The sequence below is a fragment of the Rattus rattus genome, chromosome 2 (assembly GCF_011064425.1).
Source record: "Rattus rattus isolate New Zealand chromosome 2, Rrattus_CSIRO_v1, whole genome shotgun sequence".
Lineage (NCBI taxonomy): Eukaryota > Metazoa > Chordata > Mammalia > Rodentia > Muridae > Rattus > Rattus rattus.
In genome coordinates this window covers 215,604,499-215,631,429 of record NC_046155.1, presented here as the reverse complement: position 1 = coordinate 215,631,429, position 26,931 = coordinate 215,604,499, and the positions used below count along the sequence as shown (strand labels likewise).

The following is a 26,931-nucleotide window of genomic DNA, read 5'->3' as shown; positions in this document are numbered from 1 at the left end:
CATTACAAGGAAAGAAAATTACAGGCTAATGTCCCTGATGAAAATGGATGCAAAATTATCAGCGTAGCACTAGCACTCCAAACACAGCATCTCCTTTAGAGAATCGTACGCTGCAGATGAGAGGTGCCGGTGCTTTTCATCCTAGTGTTATTTCTCTCTCATCTTGCATGCAAGGGTCACATCAGTTGTCATAGCAACAGCCTTGTGTTTCTGTGGCAACCAGGCCTTCTGTAGACTTCCTTCTTTTCAGTTTCTATGTTCTTTCCTTCTATTCCTACTAGGAGTATTGCCTTTCTACAGCCACTCTTCTTGTGTAATACAGGGTCCCCCTTTAATGATCAATACACTTTTTACTTAGCTTATTACTTAATAAATTCACAACTATTTTTCCCTATTCAAACACTAACATGTTTTTTTGTTTTGTTTTGTTTTGTGACTGAACCTTGCCTGGTGTGATGCTCTGTATGAAACTGAGTCTTTAATGGTGAAAAACTGAACATTAGGGATCAGATCAAACTCTTAGAATTTATACATTTTTAGTTACCATAAAACATATATCAGATGGCTAGAAGATTACTAAATTCTCCCAGAATATAAAATAAGCCCATCAGCAGTAGAAGACTTTGGGGGAGAGACTGTGATGAAGAAGAAGAGTGAAGAGTTGTGAATTTCTTTATCTTACAAGGTCATGTGTCAAGAAATAATGTATAAGGCAGGCAGTGGTGGGACACACCTTGGGAGGCAGAGGTAAGCAGATCTCTGAGTTCGAGTCCAGCCTGGTCTACAGAATGAGGAAAGCCAGGGCTACACAGGAAAACCCTATCTTGAAAAAAGAGAGAAGGGGAGAGAAAGAAACTAAGTTATAGTTGATCAAAGGCAAGAAGCTAACATGTTACTTAAACATGCAATGATAGCAGCAAACTAAAATGATTAAAACACACGAAGACACAAAGATAACAAAGTCATAACAATTTAATACTTTACATGCATTGACCCATTTGTCGTCACAATAATGAATTCTCTATAAGAGTTTTCCTATCCATTTACCAAGGAGGAGAGTAAGGCTTATAAATGTAACGTGCTTAGGTCACACAGCTGGTAAGTGACTCAAGTAGGACTCCAGAATGTGTGCTCTTGTCCCAGCACTACATCATAACGAGGCATGCTGGTGCATCCTTATAATTCTGCACTCAGGAGGTGGACCCAAAAGATTTTAAGTTCAAATTCATCCTCAGCAACACAGCAAGTTCAAGGGCAGCCTGGGCTCGCCGAGACCTTGTCTCAGAATTGAATCAAGGATGGCTGGAGAGAGGGCTTGGTGGTAAGGAACGGTTGCTCTTGCAGAGGACCTCAGTTACCCGGCAACCACACAGCAGCTCATAGCGATCTGTCACTCCAGAATCTGACAGCTTGTTCTGTCCTCCAAGGGCATCAGGTACACACAAAGTACATAGACATGCACGTAGGCCAACAACATTCTTCCACAGAAAATAGAAATAAAAATAAAACACAAAAAAGGTAAATAAACAAATGCAAGCTGGTCAAGTCGCCATCACGAACTAATCTGAGCAATAAGTCAGTGCATGGTAAACTGTAAAGAAGTCTTAACAGACTCTTACGGCAATTTAGTTCAAGTACGAATATGTGTTACTCTGCTGCCCTCCAGTGCCCGTTGCCTGAGAATGTTAGGATGAGCACAGGTTAGCCTAGATGAAGAGGATGTGGGGTGAACAAGACAATGATTTGATTTTTTTTTCTTGTAGTCCCTGAGGAAGTTTCTGTTTCCCATAAAAGACTCTGAACTGTCGAAATGTTTCCTAATACAGTGGAATTGATATGTACGCAACACATCTACAGACATCGTCCCAGCATGGGAAACTGCGAGGATCCTGGCCACATCTGTATCTACAGGCAAGTATGATTTTCTCAGAATTACGCTCCAAATAGCGTGCGTCAGAGAGAAAATTATTTCAAGGAGTCCTTTTCTAAGTCTGAATGAAAGTTACTACTACAAAGAGGTTCCCATTAATAGGCAGAATTAAAGAGAACGAACTCTATTTTGCTCAGTTTGTCAAAGAGACACTCTGAAAAGGAAATTGAAAATCATTTTAGAATGCTGGCAGGATTATATCAATGGCTTTGAGGAAAGGCAAAGGAAATTCTCAGGTACACACACACACACACAGACACACACACACACACAAAGATACTTATATATCCCCAAGCCCTTAATAGCATCTAATACATAGACCACAATAAAATTTGTTTGCTTAGTATAAATCTTTATACAGTTATTTCATCTGAACCAGAAACCCACCATTCAATAGAACTGTTGTTTCTATAAATCACTATTGTTACGGCTGAGCTATACTTACTCCCAAATCCATTGGAGTCCTGAGCCCAATATTTTACAATGTGGCTGTTTTGGAAGAGAGGGTCTCAATGAAAAAGTTCATTAGGATAGGTCCTAAGCTAATGTGACTGTACCCTTAGAAGATATTTGGACACCATCAAGTGGAGTGGTGGCAGACCATGTGAAGACATGGAAAAGAAAAAAAAACAGCTGTCTTTGAGTCAAGGAGAGAAATCCTGCAGACACATCCATTCTGAACTTCTAACTTCTAAAAACGAAAACACAACTTCCTATTCTTTAAGTCACCCAGCATGTAATGGGTTAATTATGATGCCTCTTCCCAGGTGGGGTTTGATGTTGATATTTGCTTGACTACTCGTACTAATTTTCATCACCACACCAGTGTCAAAGTTTTTCTTTCACCCCCCCCCTATAACAAAGGTACACTTCATGGGCAACTTAGTTTGTGAATATTAATAACATTATAAGCTTCTTAAACTCTTACCCTCTGGCTTAGCATATAGTAATTTTTCTAAATGAGTGATTCTTATAATAGTTGTCACACGGTGATATTTCTGCACATACCATTCCTTCTATATTAGTTGGAATTTTAATTTAAAGAAGAATTCTGGGTTGGGGATTTAGCTCAGTGGTAGAGCGCTTGCCTAGCAAGCGCAAGGCCCTGGGTTCGGTCCCCAGCTCTGAAAAACAAAAAAAAGAAGAATTCTTTCAAGTTTTCAAAATACTTTTATTTCACTGTGGCTTTCAGTATTCTTATTTCATGTACTTGAACACGATCGTACAGGTGCTTAGTTTGAGCCATCTATAGTCAGCTGTGGCCTTTTCGAGATGACTTCTGGCAATCTCTGATAAGTTTCATCATCCTTAATTTCTGTCACAATTTTTTTTTTCAATTCCATTTCGTTCATGGTCTGTTCCTGTTCTAGAATCAAGCGTTTCTCCAAGGGGCCCTAGTTCTTTGAAAGGAGAATGGTGCTCACGAAGCCAAGGTCTTGTACGTACTGTGTGTTCGTTCATCCTACCATCCCACTTCCAGATCCAGTCAACAGACAAAACTGGGGAAAAACTATAGAGCAGTAGACACATAGGTCATTTTACTCAGAGATTCTTTGCAACCAAAAATAGCTGTACACGTTGTCAGGCTTTAAATGTCACTTCTGCTAGAAATACTGCCTTATTCCACACTATACCTCTGCAAATACTATATATATATATATACTCAGCTGTTACAAAAATGGGGACCAAAACGGTCACTGGCATGGATGTCAGCCAATTGTGTCCTGAGAATAATACCTAAGGCAGAATAAGCAACCAACATTACAACTGTGAAATTGGGAGTTCAAATGTTAAGAGTATACATGATGAAGGGTACAGAAGGCAGAAGGCATAGCTCTGGGAGCGCATAATTCATCGAATATCTGTTCACTAAATACCATTTGATACTCCTTAACATGGTGCGGGTGAAAAAATTAAAACCCGATGAAAATGTTTAGAATCAGAACACACAGTCTAATTAGGTGAGCATATTGGGACTGCTCAGAATATTTAATAGGTAACTTACTAAGATTCACAGAAGGGACACAACTCCGAAAGGATTTTCAAGAGAGGACAGTATGTACGAGGGTCATGGCAGAAAAGGGTATAAATTGGCATTGCATACATAATTCAATATTGCATAAAGTTATGTGCAACATACAATTCGATGTTGCTTATTTCATGATGTACATAATTCAAAAAAAAATGTGTAAAACTGAATAAAAGAAGGTAATGAGAGACAAACCCCAGGGAGAGGGAGCATCCGTATCCATGGCAACATGATGAGATTGTTCTCGTTTGAAGTAATTTTCAAAAGAGGGTACCAGTAGCGTTACCAGCTTCACATTAATAAGGTTAGTCTGGCACTGCTGGGAAAGAAAATTCGAAGTCAAAACTGGAGTCAGGACACAGGTAGTGAGGCCAGTTCCCCCGTAAGAAAGACTGGCAGCTTGCCTTAGGTAACGGTAATGGATAGGCTTTGCACTAGGGACATTAAAGATAGGTTTGGCAAAACCCTGCAGGGGTGGAGGTAGCTTAAATCAAGATAGGTTTAGAGGAGGGGATTTTGAGGGTTTTTTTTTTTGAATGACAAACTCAGCAGCTCAACATGGCAGGCTTTATATTGGTGACATTTCCCGTGGTCTCCTCATTGCATTTTGAGACCCTGACGAGATGTGTTTTGTTAGGTCTGACACCAGTCAGAACGGAAAAGCTGGCCTCCGGACAATCACGCAATACTGTCGCCATACAAAGGAGCCACAGGTTGTGTGGGAGGGCAGCAGCCGAAAATGGCGTCTGATTCTGAGGGGAATGATGCACCTCGTATTTTTCCACTCCGGGTGACTCACAAGCCCAAGATGGCGCCTGAAGCGGAAGTGAGGGGGCGTTGGGAAGAAAATGTGGCGTAATCCCTTTTCCACACTGTAAACTCGGGTGCCTGAGGATTTGTCTGCAGCAGGGATCCCCATTCACATTTAAAGGCGCGCCTCATTTTGTGAGGTGATGAGTCTTTCTCGGCTGTGCTGCCTCATTCGCTCACTCGCCCATCCATCCATCCATCCATCCATCCATCCATCCATCCATCCATCCATCCATCCATCCATCCATCATCCATCCACTCGTTCTCGTATCTACGCCGGACGCGTCACCTCCCACCTCTTTTTTCCCCCTCCACCCCCCCCACCCCACACTCCTTCAAGCTCCGAGTGACAGTGCTTTGCCTGCGGCGAGAGCCGACACGTCTCACTCGGGAGACGTGCACGCGGGAGACGTGCACGCGGGACTCGCTTCCGGCGCTGAGGGCGGAACCTCAGCCTCCGCCCGGGTGCGCGCGCCCGCCGGACCCCGGAAACGCGCTCCGGAGGCTGGGTAGGGGGCGTGGCCGTGGTCAGGCTGGCATCTTCTGCCCGGCGACTCAAGTTACCTAGGTAACAGCGGCAGAGGCGGGCCTGACGTCACGGGCGGCGCGCCTCCCGCACTGCGGCACTGGGCTGACTGGACAGCGCGCGTGGCCAGCGGTCGAGCGGGTTGAGCTGCTGCTTCCCTAGCCCTTGCCTGGGCGCAGGGAGCCGCTTCGCGTCGTCCGGCTGTCTCTCCTCTCCGTGAGTATCCGGCAGGCGCACTGTGGTGGGGGCAGAGGCCTTCCCTGTCCCTGGGGGGGCGGCGACGAGGCTGTCGAAGACCCGGGGATGCCCGCAAAGGGACTCCCGGAGGCTTTTGGATGCTCTCGAGCGGGCTGCTGGAGGCGGGGGATGCCCGCGAGTGGCCTCTCTTTTGCTTGTCCCGGCTGTCTTGCACAGTGCTCTGACCGACAGACACAGCCTTCGCCTTCCCATCGGGGTTCAGGGGCTTAAATGCCCCTGGAGCTGCTGCGTGTTTCCTTGTAGATTGACAGCCAGGTGCGCAGTGACAGGCTGTCTTCATTACATCTAAGTACAATAATTGATTACGTTTCAATCATAGGGTCATCCTAAAGCCCCCCGAAACGGAGGCTATCCGGGAATCTACCAAATAGTAAATTCTGCCTTTATTGTAACTGTAAACGTCGTAGAAACGTTTCCTCTGTGATTTTGTTTTGTTTCGTTAAAGCCAAAAGATGCCAGCAAGTGTTTCACCTGTTGCGTAACCAATTACTTGCGCTCTCCGGAGAAGAAAAGGGAATATTTAAAAGGATATTTGCAGCAAATTCAAATGCAAAAAGAATTTTTAGCAGTATTTACAATATTATTTATTTATGGGACTATGACAGATTTATTGGTTGAATTACACAAACATGGCTTTTTGTTTTTTCTTTTGTTATGAAAATTTGCTACAGAATCCTTGTCTAAGTGTGCCCACTTCTTTTCCTTTTTTTTGCATTGATGTGTAAGCACATACTCCATGTTTTTCAGAAGGGGGGAGGAAACGTAATCCAGTTAATTTTTCTGCGCAGTCTCTCTAAGAACCTCCCATTTTTTTGATGGAAAGACTTTTGATGAATATAATGATGTCTAATACCGTGCATGCTAATTTTTTAAAAAATTGTTTTGTAAAATGAATCTACAAAATTAGGGATGTTTTATTAAATATAATCTAAATACACATTATAAAATTATACAATATAAATTATGGTGATGTCATTAATCAAATATAAGTTACTAATTACTGTGTTTTCTGTAGTATGCATTAACATTAAAATGATTCTTTCATTGTGATGTTATCATTAAATATTACTGTTTACTCAGTTATGCCTCAAAATTTCAAATATTACATCATTAACTATACATTTAATATTTTATTTCTTATCTATTTGTTAAATGGACATAAAGTCATTTTACTGAGCACCTGTGATGTGCATTATTATTTTTTCATTTATCTTGCCCTCCTATCAATATGTAAGTGCTGCTTACTGATGCCACCCACGCATTAAAAAATCCAGGGCCTAATGAAGTTAATACTTCATCCAAAGCCATTTATCAAAATAACAGTACTAGAACCTTTGTTTCAACTGAGAGTCACGAAATCAGCCCTTCAACAATATGTATGTGTGGTGTACATGGGCACAAGCAACAAACATTTCAAGAACATGAGAATGTGTGCTTATGTGGAGAGGAGGAGGAGGGGACGTGCCTGTGTGTGCCTGTGTGTGTGTGTGGTATACACACACACACACAGGCGCACACACACACACACACACACACACACGCAATCACACCCAGCATCCAATCCAAGCGCGAGAACGCGAGAGCATGTAGGTGGGGGAGGGGATGTGAGGGGTGCGTGCGCACATTCACATGTGTGTGTGTGTGTCGTATGTTCACCCGCACAATTATGTGAGCTCTTCAGCACTCCAGCACGCAAGAACGCTCAAGTATGTGTTTGTGCACTGGATCACGGGCTGCCCGCAGGCACGCCCGCGGGTACGCGCACGGGCACGCCCGCGGGTACGTGCACGGGCACGCGCGCAGGCTTGCGCACACGTACACACATCTGCGTCTGCGCATCTATTCAGGTTCCCAGCTTCAGGCTTGGTAATTTACTAGAGGTAATTTACAAGTATGCTTGTACTTGCATTGGGCTTCCTCACAAAGATACATGTTAAAATCAGCAGGGAAACAGCATATGGGGCTCAGCCCATAGGAATCCTATTACAATGGCTGTAGCAATCTCAACAATGGAGGAGTATTCCTCTTTCACTTCCTCGCCAGCATCTGCTGTCACCTGAGTTTTTGATCCTAGCCATTCTGACTGGTGTGAGGTGGAATCTCAGGGTTGTTTTGATTTGCATTTCCCTGATGACTAAGGATGTTGAACATTTCTTTACTTTTTAATAGTCACATGCAGAGGTCTGGTTCGTTTCAGCTCCTTCACTGCCAAACACATGGGGTAGAGACGGTTTCAGCTTCTCTGCCTTCTCCTTGTTTGTGATAACCAGGGAGTGAAGGTACTTGCTGCCTCGAATCTTGAATTTCGAATTCTCCTTGTTCTTTTTTATCTTGACAGATTTGGCATCCTTTCGCAGGGCTGTGAGTAGAAGGTCTTTGATTTCCTCAATTTTCCGAGGCATCTGGCCTCAGCACCTGCCCCCCAAAAAACCTCACTGAACATTTCTTTTTTTGTGTATGTGTGCATTTCTTTAGGTGCTTCTTTGCCATTCAATATTCCTCAGGTGAGAATTCTTTGTTTAGCTCTGTACCCCATTTTTAAATAGAATTATTTGGTTCTCTGGAGTCTAACTTCTTGAGTTCTTTGTATATATTAGGTATTAGTCCTCTATTGGATGTAGGATTGGTAAAGACCTTTTCCTAATCTCTTGGTTGCCATTTTGTCCTAATGACAGTGTCCTTTGCCTTATAGAAGCTTTGCAATTTTATGATGTCCTACTTGTCGATTCTTGATTTTAGAACATAAACCATTGGTGTTCTGTTCAGGAATATTTCTCCAGTGCCCATGTGTTCCAGGCTCTTCCCCTCTTCTCTTGTGTTAGTTCAGGTTTTATGGGGAGGTCCATGATCCACTTGTACAGGGCAATAAGAATGGATCAATTTGCATTCTCCTACATGGTGACCTCCAGTTGAACCAGAACCATTTGTTGAAAATGCTATCTTTTTTCTATTGGATGGTTTTGGCTCCTTTGACCATAGGTGAGTGGGTTCATTTCTGGGTCATGAATTCTATTCCACTGATCTACCTGCCTGTCTCTGTGCCAATACCACACAGTTTTTATCACTATTGCTGTGTAATACTGCTTGAAGTCAGGGATGGTGATTTCCCCAGAAGTTCTTTTATTGTTAAGGATAGCTTTCCCTATCCTACGATTTTTGTTATTCCAAATGAATTTGCAAATTGCTCTTTCTAACTCTATGAAGAATTGAGTTGGAATTTTGATGGGGAATGCATTGAATTTGTAGATTGCTTTTTGACAAGATGGCCATTTTTACAATATTCCCTGATTTCTTTCTCAGTCTGTTTATCCTTTGAGTAGAGGAAGGCTACTGATTTGTTTGAGATAATTTTATACCCTGACACTTTGCTGAAGTTGTTTATCAGGTTTAGGAGTTCTCTGGTGGAACTTTTGGGGTCACTTAAATATACTATCATATCATCTGCAAATAGTGATATTTTGACTTCTTTCTTTCCAATTTATATCCCTTTGATCTCTTTTTGTCTAATTTATCAGTCTGACTGTTCCTCAGGAAATTGGACATAGTACTACCTGAGGATCAAGCTATACCACTCCTGGGCATATACCCAAAAGATGCTCCAACATATAACAAGGACACATGCTCCACTATGTTCATAGCAGCTGTATTTATAATAGCCAGAAGCTGGAAAGAGCCCAGATGCCCTTCAACAGAGGAATGGATACAAAAAATGTGGTACATCTACACAGTGGAGTACTACTCAGCTATTAAAAACAATCACTTCATAAAATTGTTAGGCGAACAGATGGCATGAGAAAAATATCCTGAGTGAGGTAACCCAATCACAAAAAAATGTACATGATATGCACTCACTGATAAGTGGATATTAGCCCAAAATCTCAGACTACCCAAGATATAATTCACAGATCATATGAAGCTCAAGAAGAAGGACAACCATAGTACGGATGATCAGTCCTTCTTAGAAGAGAAATAACAGGGACAAAGAGTGGAACAGAGACTGAAGGAAAGGCCATCCAGAGACTGCCCTACCTGGGGATCCATCCCATATAAGTATTAGAATGGAATTAGAGAACACACTGGGTTAGGAATGATGCAATTCCCCTCTATTGCCAAAGTAATACATTTCTCTGTGGCTTTTTCATACAAACTTAGTTTTTGTTGACTCTTTACTCTCATGTCGACTCAAGCCTTTTTATCTTTGGTATCCCCCTACTTAATATTTGATATGTTTGACTGTCTTCTTTTTTGTGCTTATATCCCTTTCCTGACCCCATGGCTATTTCATGTATCCTACCATCAGATACTCCAACGTAAACACACATTCTAATAATTCAAAGCTAGGGTCTGCATGTATGGGGAATTTACAGTCTTTGTCTTTCTGGGCCTCTTACCTCAATTAGTATGTTTTCCTATCCCTTCCATTTTCCTGTAAATTCCATTTTCTAATGGCTGAATAAACTTATCATCATAATGTTGATTATTTTTTAAATTCTTAGAGAATTTCTCTATTTTCTACCTGATAATAAATCTTTTATAAATTTTAGACTTTTACTGTTTTTTTATTAAAAATTCTCTTAAACAATTTTGTAAGAGCTATGTATTTATTTGTTACAACTTTCTGGTTAATTCACTGATACAGTTGGGAAGAAATTGAGGGTGACATTTCTGTTAGACTTGGCTTTGGAACTATGGTTCTCAATGTATGGGTCATGACTCCTTTGAGTGTTAAGCAGCCCTTTCATAGGAGTCAAAGATCAGCTATTTACATTATGGTTTGTAACGTGATTAGTTAGGAAGCAGTGATGAAAATAATTTTATGGTTGTGGGTCACCACAGTACGAGGAACTGTATTACAGGGTCACAGTATTAGGAATGTTAAGAACCATTGGTTTAGAGTATAATGAGACAAGATTAATAACCCATGTTTTGTTTTTTTCTTGGGAAATTTGAAATGTTTTATGCTCCGTGAGTTTTCTAAAACATATTTTAGCCAAATTAACATTTGGATCACTCTACTAGTAAGAAAATAGCAACTGAGCGAGTAATTTGTTCCTGAAAAGCCTATAAGTACTCTTACTAACTAACTCAGTTAATCTGAAATCACTTTCAGAGATTTTTAATCTAAACTTACAAGTATAAATTAAGAGTGCTCATTAAATGTTCTAGAGAAGTATCATCCTATCCTAGAAAAATTAAATGTCTTAGTAGTGCTGGACATCAATCATTATATACCTTTAAGTCTTAAATGGTCCTAGACTGACATTTGTTCTTATGTGTTCTTTTCCTAGCTTGTTACCTTCAAAGTAATCTTCTGGCTGCCTTAGAACTAAAATTAACACTCATAACCTAGAGAAGTGAGTGGCACATGGAGATTCAGAGGGCAGTGTTAGTTTAGAGGTAGAGAAGCAGGAAAAGCCAAATAAACGCTACCTAAATCACAAAGAAATGGAGCAAGAGACTCCAGAGAAGGCGGACTCTGCAGGGGAGAAGGTCAGAGGCAAGTCCCAGCCAGCAGATGACTCGGAGGACGGCCGAGAAAAGGCTGGGACAGAAGGGACGGGAGAACTGACCGAAGCCTATGAGCTGCAGGTAGCTGAAGAAATGGCAAAAGAGATCAAGAAGAAAATAAGAAGGAAGCTAAAGGAGCAGCTGACCTACTTTCCTCCAGACACTGTGCTGCATGATGACAAGCTGGGCAGTGAAAAAAGGAAGAAGAAGAAGAAGAATAAAGTCCCAGGGCCAGCTAAGCCTGAGACGAGGTACTTGATGGAAACACAAGATGCACTGGAGTGTCTTCACCTCCTCACACACAGATGCAGCCTAGGGTCTTCACGTCGACACACACACACACACACACACACACACACACACACACACACACACACACCCATTCTAGTTTTTTCACATCGATACACAGAGATATACACTCTAGTGTCTTCATGTCGACACACACACGCACACACATTCTAGCGTCTTCACATAGATAAACAGACACACACTAGTGTCTTCCTGTAGACACACAGATACACTCTATAATTTAAGAAAGTTAATGCTGTGTTTGGAAACATTGCCACTGAAGTGATAATTGCCCACCTTTATGCAGTACCTTGCTATGTGCTAACAGCTTTATGAGCGTGTATACTCTTGAGTCTTTACAACAGCTCCATGAGGGACAGGAATGGCGCTCTCCAGTGTCTTCTAAAAAGCTGTGATGTAAGGGGCTGCACCATAGCACTGACGATCTACCTCCAACACGTCCGCATTTACCCACTACACTGCTGTGGAAGCAGCAAGTCTGCTGACTTTGGTGGTTCATGGAGTTCGTGACTCACAATATAGTTCAGCACTCGGGCACCAAGGCACGATACTCTCCAGTTCAAGGCCAGCCTGCATCACATAGTGGAGTTGAGGCCTACCAGAGCACCATAGTGAAACCCTGTGCCAGGAGGCACGTGCACACACACACACGCACACGCACATGCTCACATGTACATTCACACGCACAAACATGCATGCACACACACATGCACATACACACACACACACACACGCACTACTTTTTTTGAAGTTAGATATGTTAATCTAGATTTTTTCTTCTTTATTATGCACATAGTATTTGTTCACTGCAGAATAATTATCAGTGATAACTTTTGCCAATTTAATATTTTAGTCTACTTTATGTATGATGCTTTTACATATATATATGTGTATATATATATATGGGACTAATTCACATTTGTAAGTTTTTTGTAAGAAAGCAGTGAGATTTTTAAACTGTCTTCAAGTGGCATAATCCTCTTTTCCCTACCATCATCATTTACATAGGGAACTTGCCCTTGGCTAGTTACTTTACCAGCCTTTATGTGACTAGCCATTGGCAGTCTAGGTTATTTTACCTTACGCTAAAAAGAAAAGCCCATAATCTAGATGATCAGTTCTTCAAGGTTATGTTAATATAAGAATTATCTATAGTATGTTACTCCAGAATATAATAACTTAATACGCATGTTGTTTCACACTTGCTGCTATTCAGAAGGCACCTCTGGCTCTCACAGACTCCACAAGTTTCAGTCAGGATGCTAGCCAGGGACAGATGTAACATGACTCCAGCTCTCCATGGAGGGCCTCAGAAGAGCGGCTGCTGTGCCTCACCATGAGGCTGAAGGCAGGCCTTAGGTCCTGGTGGCATCCAGTCAGAGAGACAAGTTCTTAGCCACATGCACTCCTCACCCAGGTGACAACTTTCTTCCCCAGATCAAAGTTCTGAGAGAGCAATATTAAGACAGAAGTGAATCTTTTTAAAATCTAGCATATATTTTTCCTGTAACCCATTGGAAGTGCGTGGCAAGGCCCAGCTGGTACTCAGAGAGGAGGAGATTCTTGAACAGTAAGAAGCAAAGGTCAGCCATGGCCATCTCACAGGCTGTGCTTCATAGTGTACTGTAAACCATTACCGCATTGGCAAGGAAATGAGCATTCTCCAGTTTAAGTCAGACCTGCCATACATGATGGTGTCATGCAGATGTAGCTGTTCCTTAACAGGAGTGTTTTATGACTGATAAAATAGCCTAGTATTCAGGGATAACTCCCAATAACTACCATGAAGTATTTATCTAATCTTTTTATTTCCCAGTGTTTCTTTTTGAAAGATAAATGAATATGCTAGAAGTTAATTTTTTATTATTTAAAGGCATATTTTTTTACTTCATACTTTAATTAACAAACTTTAATAGGATAGCTTCTGTTCCAGGCTGCTACCTCTTACTGTTTGCATGTGGTACAAATTTTATTTTTATCAAGAATTCTGAACCTGCCCCTAAAGAACAAAAGCAATGCACTTTTATCTATGTATGGCTGAAACTTCTTAGAAGAAACTTTGAAAATTCATTTACCTTTTAAATCATTTAGAAATGTATTCATTAACATTTAGTCAGCAGCAGGCTGGGATGCTTTCGAATTCTATACGATGTAGGTCCATAACCATAAACTACTATTTTATTTTCCGAGAGTGTGACAGTTCACAGCGGCGGCCAGCTGCAGATGTCTCCGGCGTGAGCCCGCTCAGAATGAGGCTGTTCCGTGCAGTTCATAGTTTTGTTTTTGTTGGCTCCTAAGATCCATAACTCTTCATCAGATATAAAATATTGTCTATGACTCCTAGTTAACAGTCATTTTATTCTATAAAAATATCAGATAGTGGTACTTTTACAGGCGCATATGTAATATCGTCCCTTCTGTCCACCACCCACCTACTAATCATGAAAGACAATTGCAGACGTCATTTGCAGTGGTTCATTCTTGCGCTATGCTCAGTCCCTCAGATGTCTGTGACAGTGCAGCTGAAGGTGAGCAAAAGAAAGAAGGCGCCCCTGAGGGATCTCACCACATGGAGGGAGGATGCTCAACAGAACAGAATGCAGATGCCAGTGTACCAGAGAACACAAAGCTCAAATCCAAAAAGACGAAGAAGAAGCCTAAAGCAGGTTTGTTCTACAAATTAAATAAAATTATGTGCCTTTGTAGGATAATGGGACTCTAGAAACTTTAGTCCTTAAAACTGAAGGATATAATTTAAAATAAGTCAAGATACACTGTGTATCTTAATTCATAAGACTAAGGTGTTCATTTGTTAATAATGAATTATTTACAATTATATGTGGGTATATATAGTGAACTTACGGTTTTTTATTTAGCTGTACAAGGAAATGATCTGCAGTGCCTTGTGGCATAGAAATTTTTATTTTAAACCACCAATTTTAGAATTGCATGTGGTTACCTTTTGAATGAAAGCTAGTAATGGCCTTTCTTTTCCCTTGAAGTTCTTCTACCAACAGAGTAAGATAGTCACTTCTAAGATTAACTATCTGTAACCCCTAAGTGTGAGAATGGTTACTCCTGACTTTTCTTCCTGCTTTAGTTTCAGAGGATAATGAAGAGACTAATGGAGATGGTGTTCATGAGATAACAGGCCGAGACAGTCCAGTTCATCCCAAGTGTTTGCTCGATGACGACCTCGTCATGGGAGTCTACATTCACCGAACCGATCGGCTTAAATCTGACTTTATGATTTCTCACCCAATGGTAAAGATCCATGTGGTTGATGAACACACTGGCCAGTACGTCAAGAAAGATGACAGGTGATTTTAAAAATTATGCCATCTTTAGGTTGAAACTGTGCAGTAGAATTTTTTTTTTTTTTTTTTTTTTTTTTGCTGCCCTTCATGACTGAAAGTAGGCAGAGAACTGTGGACTGATGTTAGAGAATAGTCCTATGGTTGTAGGTGTCCTCAGCTAGATCAGTAAGCTCTGTACAAGAAATGGAGGGAATGCACCATCTTAAGTATAGAGTCTGTCAAGCTAACTAATTAGCTCTTAAATTTGCATGGTAAATTTTTTAAGTGTACTCATCGTTAGCCTCCTCCTTTTCATTGAAATTAGTGTGTTACATGGGCCTGGGGTGCTGCAAATGTATCTTGAACATGTTTTCCCCTAAGGTTGTATCTAGAGAGAAGCCATATTTGAATCTATATACATAGGATACGATGTATATAATAAGAGAACACATGTACATAGGTTTAAAAGGCAATAAAGTAAGTTGTTATTGTAAAGGTAACTTTTATTTGTCAGATGTAATTGTCATCTCAGAGACTTACTACTGAATAAGCTCACCCTTTCTAGTACTTTCTGAACTCTGGATGGCTGTTTCAACTTAGCTGTTCTGGCTTAAACTCCTCTCCAAAATGACTTATTCAACTGGGCTTCTGTCAGATTCTGACTGTTGCTCTGCTTGGCCTCAAACTGATTCTAGCAATCTGTTCTAATCCTCTGGTTCCTTCTCATTCTCTGGCCCATTCTGTCTTCACATGTGTCTAGCTTGTTCTCTCTGCAACCTGTCTCTAAAACTGTCCCAGTAAAAACTGCCTCTGCCGACCTGTACAGAACTGCATGAACTCAGCACCAAGGAGCTCAACTCTACTGCCTGCACTCACTGACTGACTGAACTCAACTGTATGGACCGGAACTGACTCCCAACTGACTGACCGTTCTCCCTGTGCTCCTCTCAAATAGCCTCTCTTTGCTGTGCTGTTGTTGTTGAGAGTTGGGCATATCCTATTCTGTAAACCTCTCTCTGACTCATCTCTTTGTCTTGCCTCAGTTGGACGTCATTGTTTGGGATTAAAGGTGTGTACTAAGGGCATGTCTGCATTCCAGCCAGACCACACAGACCTGCAGGTCACTGCACGTGACTAGAGCGGTTAATGTGCTGGATTAGCATTTCTCTATACATTATACTAGATTATACTATTCAAAAAAGTATTTGCTTACAAGGATGTTGGGAGAAGAACACTAAGATTATTACAAAAAAGAGAACACATCTGCTTAGTTGTGTTAGTACAAAGAAAATATTCTACATTATTATTTGGACTTATTATGCATCTTTTCATAAGCTCATTTAAACTTCTGAGGGAGTTGCTATACTTTAGCTCTGTTCATTAAAGGTCAATTATACTTTTCACTTTCTACTTTTATAATAAATTATTATTATCTGACCCAAAGAACCAAAACAGAATGCCAGATTATAATAAAACACCATTACTTCTAATGTTTTATAAAGTGTGTCATTTTTAGATTTAAAGAACATTGTTTTTGCTTTTGTGCCATTATAGTTATTATTTCTGCTTTTGTGGCCTATGTAATTTTCCCCCCTCAGTGTTATCTCTAAAAATATGGAAACTTTGTCTTTGAACAGTGAGCGTCCCGTTTCATCTTACTATGAGAAAGACAACGTGGACTATATTCTCCCTATTATGACGCAGCCATATGACTTTAAAAAGCTAAAGTCAAGGCTTCCAGAGTGGGAGGAACAAGTTATTTTTAATGAAAATTTTCCCTATTTGCTTCGAGAGTTTGATGAGTGCCCAAAAGTCATTCTGTTCTTTGAGGTATGAATTTAAAAATAATTTTAGTAAATATTTAAGCATATAAGTATAGGCTGTTGATATTAATAGTTTTGTTATGTGGGAATGTGAGAATTTAATGTTGTAGCATGCTCTGTGGGTACCAGATGATAAGATATCATTAGAGACTATTACAATTTAGGCAGTTTGTCATTCTGTAAAATAATTTTTTAAAAATATATCTACAGATTCTTGACTTTTTAAGCATGGATGAAATCAAGAATAACTCTGAGTTTCAAAACCAAGAATGTGGCTTTCGGAAAATTGCCTGGGCATTTCTTAAGGTACATTTTCACCTGTTCTTTTAAACATATTTAAAATAATCTCTTCTATATTTGATTGCAGATTTCCACCAAGTCGTTTCAGTCTCTAAGAGTTGGTTAACGCAACTTTTAGTAAAGCTATTAAAAGTCTGAGATACTTATTGATTACCCAGTGTGTACTATTTATATTTTTTGACTCTGGGGATGCTATACTCAAAGGCACATGCATCCTGCCATCTTGTGTTCAATTTGTGAGAGATTCATTCAGCCCTTTCAGTGTGTGAGCCATTGTTCAGTCAGCAGCCCTGAATCCCTTGACCTCAGAACATAAATGTTGGAAGATGGGAGGGTCCGAGCTGGTACTAAGTTTTAAAGAGCACTTCAAATAATAATAGTGTTTACACAAAGCAGTGTTTTAGGGGCTGCTTGTTTATCCTGCGTTATAGTTTGAGCAGACCTGCTGTGTGGGCCTAAGCTACAGTTAGAACACCACAGATGCCACAGCATTTTATTTTTTACTTTTCAAGATCATGTGGGTTTTAATTCATCCATATTGAGCCACTGTAAGAAGAAATTAATTTATCTCTGTCTCCATAAAGGGGAGCAGGTTCTGTGTTTTCCATTTTTAATACTGTGTGTCTTTTCCTTCATTGCACTATAAGCTTTACAAAGTTACCAATAATCTTGTTTGCATTAATTTTTGAACAGTTTTAGGTTTTTATTTTATTTATGTGCATAATCACACACACACACACACACACACACACACACACACAGAGGTATGCATGCACCTACACACAGATGTTGTATTAGATGTATTACATAATTCCCTTGGGCTTTCACAAGGTCACTGTGTCCCAGCACACAGAGGTACACAAAGGGGTGAATGTCTACTGAAGGACTTCCTGACATGAGTGGAAAGCAATTGAGATAAACTTAGAACTTGAATAAAATGGCATGAAACAAGTTGATATGTAAGTGTCTCAGAATTTGTGCTGGTGGATTCAGGACTATCCTGCTTTTCAATGGTTCATTAAACATATTTAATTTTCAGTTACGCCTTTGGTCTCGGGTTATTTGAATTCTTGTAGAATACGCTTGTGTCTGTTTTAACCATGCAGTGATGAAGCTTACGTAGAGCTAGCCGTGTTGTAGTTTACAGTCATGATGGCATGCTCATTAGGGCTCTCTTAGCATGAGTTGTTTACTTGGCTAAGCAACACCCCAGTATAAACTACTTTGTCTAGATAATATTAAAACAACTTTAAAAAGTACGATTCGGGAGCTGGGGAATCCTTAAAGTCTGAGGTGTGCTCTGGGCAATAGTAAAGGCCTGTGCAGAGTGTGCAGAGTTCATATTTAAAGGTGAGTGCTGCTTTACTCCTTCTAAACCGTTGTTTCCCCTCGAGCACAGTATCACTCCCTGAGCCTGTAAGTCTGTGGTCTCCTCATCCTTCCCAAAGTTGTAGGGAAACACGCTACACTTGCTGTGTCTGCTTCCTTGCTGATACGTCTTGATCAGGCCACGATCTGGATTTTGCCTCTGCCACGAAAACTTCTCCAGCTGAATCACGAACATTTCTCTGTATGCCACATGAGAACATTTGTTACTTGTTCCCATGTCAAACATACATGCATTTAGCACGCTGTTCCTTTGATGTCCCTGCTGCCACTGCTTTCTTGGCAGCACTCTCCTGTGCTTTGGGTACCCCATTCCTTCAGGATTGGTCCCTACCTCCTAGTGTAATTCCAACTCACAGTTTCTTCCCTGGTTCACTGTTCTTAAACCACTTTTGTTTCCTGTTCCTCATAATTGGCAGACCCGGCAAATCTAACCCCTCTCCTGTCTCGCAGTTTCATGTCACCTGCACAATCAGTCTCACGAGCTTATCACCGTAACAACACTGGCAGCTTTGCTGCAGAGAAAGTGCAATTAGGCATAACTGAAAACTCACTTGTACGGTTGCACCAAGCACGCTTGAGGACTTGACAGCCCCATGTGCTCACTCACTGTAGCGCATCCCGTCGTCACAGGCCTCTGCGACAGCTCTACACTGAGTCTTCCTTGGATTTTTTTACCCTGACTTTCCAAGTTGTGTCAGTCAACAGCAGCTACTGAGTGTCCTGCACTTAATGGCTGTGCTTCTACTTCTGGCGGTGCCACTTCCTGCTCCAAATTCACAGTGTACACAGTGCTGCTGTACGCTCCCTCTCCCTCTCCCCCTCTCTCCTCCCTCCCTCCCTCCCTCCCTGCTTCCCTCATTCCCTCCCTCCCTCCTCCCCCCCACCCTATCTCTCTCTCCTCAGCAGCATTTCCTCTTCATTCATTAAGTAGGAAAAGAAAGCTTTATCTGAACTGCTGAGATTTTAACCTTTTTCCTAAGAATCTCCATCTATCTGCTTATCTTGGTTTTTATTTCATTGGCTTTTTCAATAGACCATTCAAAGAAGGTAGACTAAAATATTGAAAAATGAAGTGGACAGTTTGAATTACCTTATCTTAAAATGATTTTGCGTCTTAAAAAAATCTAAAACATAATTTTAACCATTAAAACTATTAATATAGTCCTGGAGTTCCAGCTACTGGGGAGACTAAAGCAGGGTATTCACAAATTCAAGATCTCCTTGAGTTCCCGAGTTCCAGATCAGCCTGGCCAGGTTCCTTTCAAATGGAAAGGAAATGGAGGATAGGGACATATCTTTCATAGAAGACACTTGTGGAGCATATGGGAGATCGCAGTGGGTTTAATCTTCAGTCCTGCTGAGGAAAATAACGGCCACATGGAAAACATGTTTGTGTGCAGTGCTGTGTGCTTTACTCTTTCTTTACCATCATTAGTTCAAGCAAGCACGTGTCATCTGCTGTTGTGTAACGTATACCTCCGCTACTGTGATGTAAAGGCTTGCATGGCGGTCTGCAGGCGCTGTGTGCTGAAGAGTGCTTTTAGGAAATGTTCTCAAAGTCATTTGTCAAAATGAGCCCAAAGTACCTGACCCCTAGGTTGATCTGCCTTTTTCTTCATAAGCCTAATGAATTTCAACCTTGTTTTAATCTTTTAAAAGCAAGCTTCTGACTCTGCTGTTGCTTTCTCGGATGTGTGTGTTTTCAGAAAAGTTAATTATTTACACAAATTCTTACTTTAAGCTCCTGGGAGCCAATGGAAATGCAAACATCAACTCAAAACTTCGTCTGCAGCTCTACTACCCACCTACTAAGCCTCGATCCCAGCCAAATGTTGTTGAGGTTTTTGAGTGGTGGTCCAAGTGTCCAAGGAATCGTTACCCATCAACACTGTATGTAACCGTACGAGGGTTGAAAGTCCCGGACTGCGTAAGTTGCATTCCATTATAATATAATATATATATGCATGTATGCATGTATCTCCTCAACTAAAATTAAGGATGGCATAATGTATTTTCCATATTTAAAAATCTAAGTTCTCAGAATTATTTTAACAGCTTTTTAGATGCCTACAAAGACTATACATTAAGTCTATAACAGTTGATAGATGAACTTTACGTTTTAAAAAGTAAATTTCATTGTTTAAAAAAAACTCTCCTGGCATACTTTCATATTTTGTAATAAAAATTAAAAGATGAAAAGTTGGTACTGGGAAGCCTTTTATTATAAAGGGCAAAAATTAAAGTGTTTTAGGCCTCCAGCCAGGCTGTGTGTGTCACAACTACTCAGCCTTGAGGTGAGAGAGTAGCCGTGGAGACAGTAAGACACAATGCCTTCATGTGTCTTTATTTGTAACAAGTCGTAAAACAGATCTGCGTTGGTCTAAATGGAGTTAAATAAAATATATCAGGGGATAGACTTTTTTAATCTTGGATTTTTTTATATTAGTTTTGTGATTGTTTTTAAGCCAGCAATATCATGTTCTATCAGAGGCATAGCGTAGAACTAGATAGGTATTCATGAGGAGGAAGACAGGGACAGAGCTGTCAAAACCCTTTTGTCCATCCGGGTGTGGGGACAAGCCTGTCACCCCAGCATGTGGGAAGTAGCGGAATCGGGAACACAAAAGCCACTTCATACACAGCAAGGTTGAGGCGGCCTGACCTACGCGCAACTCTATCCCAAAAGTAACACAGATAACACAATCAAAGGGAGTAAGTAAAGCCATTTGGCTCTGGGAGTCTGCCACGTTTCCTCCAAATGTTAAAGCTTTGAGATTACAGAAGCATAGTTGAAATAACTTTTATTTGTTTAATCTACAAATGAAAACAAGATCTGGCTTGCGTTTCAAAAATGTTTCTATACCATTTGTTTCAGTATTTTCATTTCGTTTTGTTTTGTTTTATCTAAGACAGGATTTCACTATGTAGGTCTAGCTGTTCTGTAACTCACTCTGTAGACCAGACAAGGCTGGCCTCAAACAAAGGCAGAGATCCCCCTGCCTCTGTTTCCTGAGTGCTGGGATTAAAGGTGTATGCCACCAGGCTCTGTGGCAGTATTTTAAAAACAGTAAGAATGAGAATCAGCTGTGGACAAGCCTCTGGGCCTGCACTTGACGCCCATAGTGGAAGGAGTGAGCAGTTCTCACAAGTGCACCATGGCTCGTGTGCATACGTGCACATGTTTAACAGTGACATCCATTTTCTCATTTTCCATACATCCCTAGATAAAGCCATCGTACCGCTCTATGATGGCTCTCCAGGAGGAAAGGGGTACACCAGTGTACTGTGAACGCCACCGTGAAACAAGTTCTGTGGACACAGAACCTGGACTAGAAGATTCAAAGGAGGAAGTAAAGTGGAAACGTCTGCCCGGCCAGGTGAGCTGCATTGCTGGTTTAACCATTGCTGTGCAAAATATGAGAGAGAAGCAGGTTAAGGAAGGAAAGGCCCACTTGGTGCAAACTCCCTCTGAATAACCTTTATTAGCTGGGCTTAGTTGATGATGTTTACTGTTGGCTGACAGTAGCTATTCACAGGGCTGTTGTGATGAATCCATTTAAAGACCTTTGTAGTTACTGTGACATTGGTGATGTACACTGAGGACCCAGTGTGTGCTTACTTCCACCTCTTGAGTAACGCAGGAGCTAGGCCTTCTCACCTTTGCACTGAAAGGAAGCCATGTGCATAACACCGCTTTCAAGCCTGGTGCCATCGTTAATGGAAGAGGGGTCACTTGAACACAAGTGCTGCAGTATCATGATAGGCAGCCTGATAACTGGTCAGCTGCCAAGAACCAGTGGGCCAGTGAAGTTCATAGCATTCCATGAGCACAGAGGTCATTCATGCCCAGGGTAGGAGGTGGGGCTGCAGAAATCCAGCACGCTTTAAATCTGAGGAGTCCTGTATTTCTGGGATTTCCACATACTGATGATGAATAATTGAAACCACAGAAATCAAAACTGAGGAAAGTCAGTCTTGGGACAGCAACAATGGGGTGGTTATTGGAGGAGAAAGCCTGAGAACAACCATTCATAAATCCTGAATTTCGGCTATGACGCTATGTGGTACTTTAGTTTTCAGACGTTTCTGACCTTAGGCAACGTGACCTCTGCCGTGGAATAAGCCGGTGAAAGTGTTCTTCCTGTGGCTGTGTGAAGGCAGTGCAGTGACGATGGTGCTGGCGCCTCAGACATCGACATTCTTCCTCTGTGTCTTAGATTAGTCACGTGCTAATTAGGCACTGGTTTGATGGAAAGCCAATTCTGTACTGAAAAGATAGTTGTCTGTAGTTTTCCATAGTTCTATGCACATGTGTTTCTTTTCCAATATGTATTAGTAAACGAGCTTTACAAGGAAATTATGGTAATGGAAATTATCAGGTTATTTTATTTTAATGTTTTTTATTCATATAGTTTAAATATATTCTTTTTAGGCCTGTCGTATCCCAAACAAGCATCTCTTCTCACTAAATGCTGGAGAGCGAGGGTGTTTTTGCCTTGATTTCTCCCACAATGGAAGGATATTAGCAGCAGCCTGTGCCAGCCGAGACGGATATCCGATTATACGTGAGAAATAATGCTACCTATTTAACCTAGTTATAGTCTGTATAGTCAATATTGGATTGTTGGATTATCTAAAAGTCTTAATTTAAGAAATCCCTAGTAAATTAATCAGATTTCTTCAAATAAAGGGACACGTACTATATAGAATGTATTCAGAATGAGACTGATTGAATGGAAGATGGTATTTTTTAACATACAGGTGCGTTTTTGTAAACATTATCTATTTTAAACATACACATGTAGTACAAGAAGTAAGAGTAAATCTCGTAGGAAACGTATTTTAGTGGATAGTCGTGATGCTCTGAGGTCCATTCTTCATATGCTGGGATTGTGATAAGGCCCGGGTCCCTCTAAGACATCTCCCATGGTGAGGTCCATTCTTCATATGCTGGGATTGTGATAAGGCCGGGTCCCTCTAAGACGTCATCTCCCATGGTGAGGTCCATTCTTCATATGCTGGGATTGTGATAAGGCCGGGTCCCTCTAAGACATCTCCCATGGTGAGGTCCATTCTTCATATGCTGGGATTGTGATAAGGCCGGGTCCCTCTAAGACATCATCTCCCATGGTGAGGTCCATTCTTCATATGCTGGGATTGTGATAAGGCCAGGTCCCTCTAAGACATCATCTCCCATGGTGAGGTCCATTCTTCATATGCTGGGATTGTGATAAGGCCTGGGTCCCTCTAAGACATCTCCCATGGTGAGGTCCATTCTTCATATGCTGGGATTGTGATAAGGCCGGGTCCCTCTAAGACGTCATCTCCCATGGTGAGGTCCATTCTTCATCATAAGGCCGGGTCCCTCTAAGACATCTCCCATGGTGAGGTCCATTCTTCATATGCTGGAATTGTGATGGCCGGGTCCCTCTAAGACGTCATCTCCCCATGGTGAGGTCCATTCTTCATATGCTGGGATTGTGATAAGGCGGGTCCCTCTAAGACATCTCCCATGGTGAGGTCCATTCTTCATATGCTGGAATTGTGATAAGGCCGGGTCCCTCTAAGACGTCATCTCCCATGGTGAGGTCCATTCTTCATATGCTGGGATTGTGATAAGGCCGGGTCCCTCTAAGACATCTCCCATGGTGAGGTCCATTCTTCATATGCTGGGATTGTGATAAGGCCGGGTCCCTCTAAGACATCTCCCATGGTGAGGTCCATTCTTCATATGCTGGGATTGTGATAAGGCCGGGGCCCTCTAAGGCATCTCCCATGGGTAGGTCCATTCTTCATATGCTGGGAATGTGATAAGGCCCGGGTCCCTCTAAGACATCTCCCATGGTGAGGTCCATTCTTCATATGCTGGGATTGTGATAAGGCCGGGTCCCTCTAAGACATCTCCCATGGTGAGGTCCATTCTTCATATACTGGGATTGTGATAAGGCCCGGTCCCTCTAAGACATCTCCCATGGTGAGGTCCATTCTTCATATGCTGGGATTGTGATAAGGCCGGGTCCCTCTAAGACATCTCCATGGTGAGGTCCATTCTTCATATGCTGGGATTGTGATAAGGCGGGTCCCTCTAAGACATCTCCCATGGTGAGGTCCATTCTTCATATGCTGGGATTGTGATGTGATAAGGCCCGGGTCCCTCTAAGACATCTCCCATGGTGAGGTCCATTCTTCATATGCTGGGATTGTGATAAGGCCCGGGTCCCTCTAAGACGTCATCTCCCATGGTGACAGGGGAGCCAGCAGAAGGGCCAAGATGTTTTCTGTTGCTCTTGAGCGTTTAAAGCACCACTGTAGTGGACTTAATGACTCCTTTTGTCTTAGTAATGAAATGACTCTCCTGGGCAAGAAGAAGCCAGCCCCTCTAGGTGTCTGCCCTGAGTACTGGGCCACGGTGCCCTTCACCCTACCTCACACAGTTCATGGTGTTCCTGAGACACTGTCCTACATAGCAATACTCAGTTTTTGCTTTTGGGTGATAAATGGACTTCTCTCGTTCTGATTCGTCTACACTAAATGTTATTCCATGCTTAAATAATCAGAGACTTAGATCTGCTTACCAGTTAGATCTCACCACTGTGTCTCTGGCTTTACACTGTTTGAATATGGCACATGTGGCTGAGAATTCACCCAGCTTGTTCAGTGTGCAGATTAATGTCTTTCATAAATTTCGTAAATGCTTGTCATCCTCTCAGTTGCTGTTTGTTCCCGTTGTCTCCGAGGACTGCCATCACACCCTTGTGACATGGCCTTGTCCAGTGGCTCTCTGTCACTTACTCGTTTGTCTTCATTCTCTTTCTGTTCCTCAAACTGGATCATCTCGGTTGACCGACTGTCCAGTTTAGTGCCTCCTCCGCCAGCTCAGGGCTGGTGTGGAAGCAGCCGGTCTCCCGAGTTCTTCAGTTGAGCAGTTTCCCTTTCCTACTCTGTTCTTCCTTTGGAGTCGCCTTTATTTACTTACAGATGCTTTCTCCTTCGTGAGGGGTCCTTCTTATGCTTTAACCCTTTAGGTCTTCTTTAGGTCTTGGATCATATGATAACCATAGGTTAATGAACTTTGGAGAATGATCTGTGTCGTACTGTATGGGTGCTTTCCGAGAACTGCTTTTCCTTCCTGTGGAAGCTGTGCATTCCCGTTTGTTTGTCTCTCTCCATGTGACAACTTTGCGGATGCCTGCATCCTCATGATACTGAGAACTGGGCCTACGCCTGATTTAAGAAGAAACACACAGACTCGGGACACTCATGCTGAGAAAATGAATGCTGAAGCTTTTACTAGGTTCACAGGAATTAAACCCCAAGCACTGAGTGGAAGCACAGTGGGGAAACTAGTTTATATTCTCAGCAGGGGAGCGTTCTGGTGCTAGCTACCCCTACAGCAAACGGGAAGGCCAGGAGTTCCTCCCAGGGGACAAAGGCCTTCACTTGCATCAGCAAGGCTCAGCTGGGGGCAGACACTGACCCAGTCGGGGGCCCAGGAAGGTCCTTCTGTTGGAAACTGGATATTTGAAACAGTATAGCTGCTTCACGTGTTCTCCCATCAGCCTCCTGAGTTTCGTTATTGCTCTGCTTGTGCAGTGGATTTCCTAGATGAGTTCTGTAAAGTCTTTGTTGTCTGCTATGTTACAATCTTTTCTAGACTGTACCCGGTCAGGCAGTTATATTAGCACTTTGCATGGGTCAGGTGATCCTTGTCGCTGGGAGCACTCTCCTGGGACACAGTTCTTCAGCTCACACTGTACAGCTCTCTGAGCCTCTCTCCCTCTTTGTGCAGAGCCTCCCCATGTCACCCTCCAGCTTTCTCTTGGTTATGCACATAGCCTTTACATACATGTGTGGGGAACCTAGATTCTCAGCAATATTTTGAATCTGGTTTGCACTTTGTTCCCTTTGAGTAAGCTTCTTCTTATCCCCAGCTGATGTCCACCCCTTAGGCAGCCGCAGTGTCAAATGATGCCACTGACTGCTTCTGTTTGTGTGAAACCTACACAAAGCCATGTTGAGTGAGCCGTGGGTTGTATTCTGGATCTGACAGGTCATGAAATAGGGAAAGTCTTTGGAATTGGAGCTCCAGACCCGTCCTGCATCATCGAGTGGCTTCGGGGCTCGTGAGTTTCATTGTTTGTAAGGTTGCCTTAGTGCTTAGGGAGGAGGACCTAGATAGTGGTAACAACACAAAGCTGATGCCCTTGCTCTGAGATTCAGCCATTTTCTCACAACAGTGCTCTCTCCCATCTCTCCCAGGCATTGCCAGATAATTCTCAGAGTTCTGGCACTAAGGTTTCTCATCCCTTTGCAGGCGACTAGATTCCCAAAATCTTTGCTCTGTTCAAGCGCGGTTGATTTGCCACTAGGTGGGAGTAGAGACTCAGTCCTGTCCTTACTAGCTGTTCTGCAAGTTTCCTTGAGCCCTAATACTGTGTACTGTTTATGTCTGTCTGTCTATCCGTCCGGTTCACTCGCTGCACATTCCACTATGCTCTTTCTCACAATGGAACAGTTACATTTCTCATTATATTTAAAACTTAGGAATTTAATTTTTATAGAGGAAAGTAATACCTTATTCATGAACCCCTAAGTTGTAAAGTACTTAAAATGAAGTAAAATGTAAATTTTTATTTATTTTTTACAAATAAATTATGAAAAGTTCTTTTGGAGTTCTCACAGTGTGAGCAACTGAGAGCATATTACAGAATATTGTCAACGTTTAGCAAATATAAAATGTTGCATAAACTTGA

At 41.9% G+C, this 26,931-nt stretch overlaps 1 protein-coding gene across 5 annotated transcripts in view; it reads left to right on the top strand.

Annotated features, from left to right (window-relative positions):
- Positions 1-5,368: 5,368 nt before the first annotated feature.
- The window catches only part of Ahi1 (Abelson helper integration site 1), a 132,361-nt gene continuing 110,798 nt past the window's right edge, over positions 5,369-26,931 (top strand). For 2 of the 5 annotated variants that reach the window (XR_004386990.1, XM_032894928.1), the window contains exons 1-9: positions 5,369-5,511; positions 10,842-11,312; positions 13,867-14,036; positions 14,471-14,690; positions 16,304-16,496; positions 16,700-16,795; positions 19,920-20,105; positions 21,403-21,555; positions 22,611-22,743. Coding sequence is in view for 3 of the 5 variants with exons in the window: in XM_032894928.1 (XP_032750819.1) it covers positions 10,999-11,312; positions 13,867-14,036; positions 14,471-14,690; positions 16,304-16,496; positions 16,700-16,795; positions 19,920-20,105; positions 21,403-21,555; positions 22,611-22,743 (1,465 nt within the window). In the remaining 2 variants the exon portion in view is untranslated. Of the gene's footprint in view, positions 5,512-10,841; positions 11,313-13,866; positions 14,037-14,470; positions 14,691-16,303; positions 16,497-16,699; positions 16,796-19,919; positions 20,106-21,402; positions 21,556-22,610; positions 22,840-26,931 lie in introns of those variants that run through there. The other 3 variants (XM_032894927.1, XM_032894926.1, XM_032894929.1) reach the window with 2 other exon arrangements.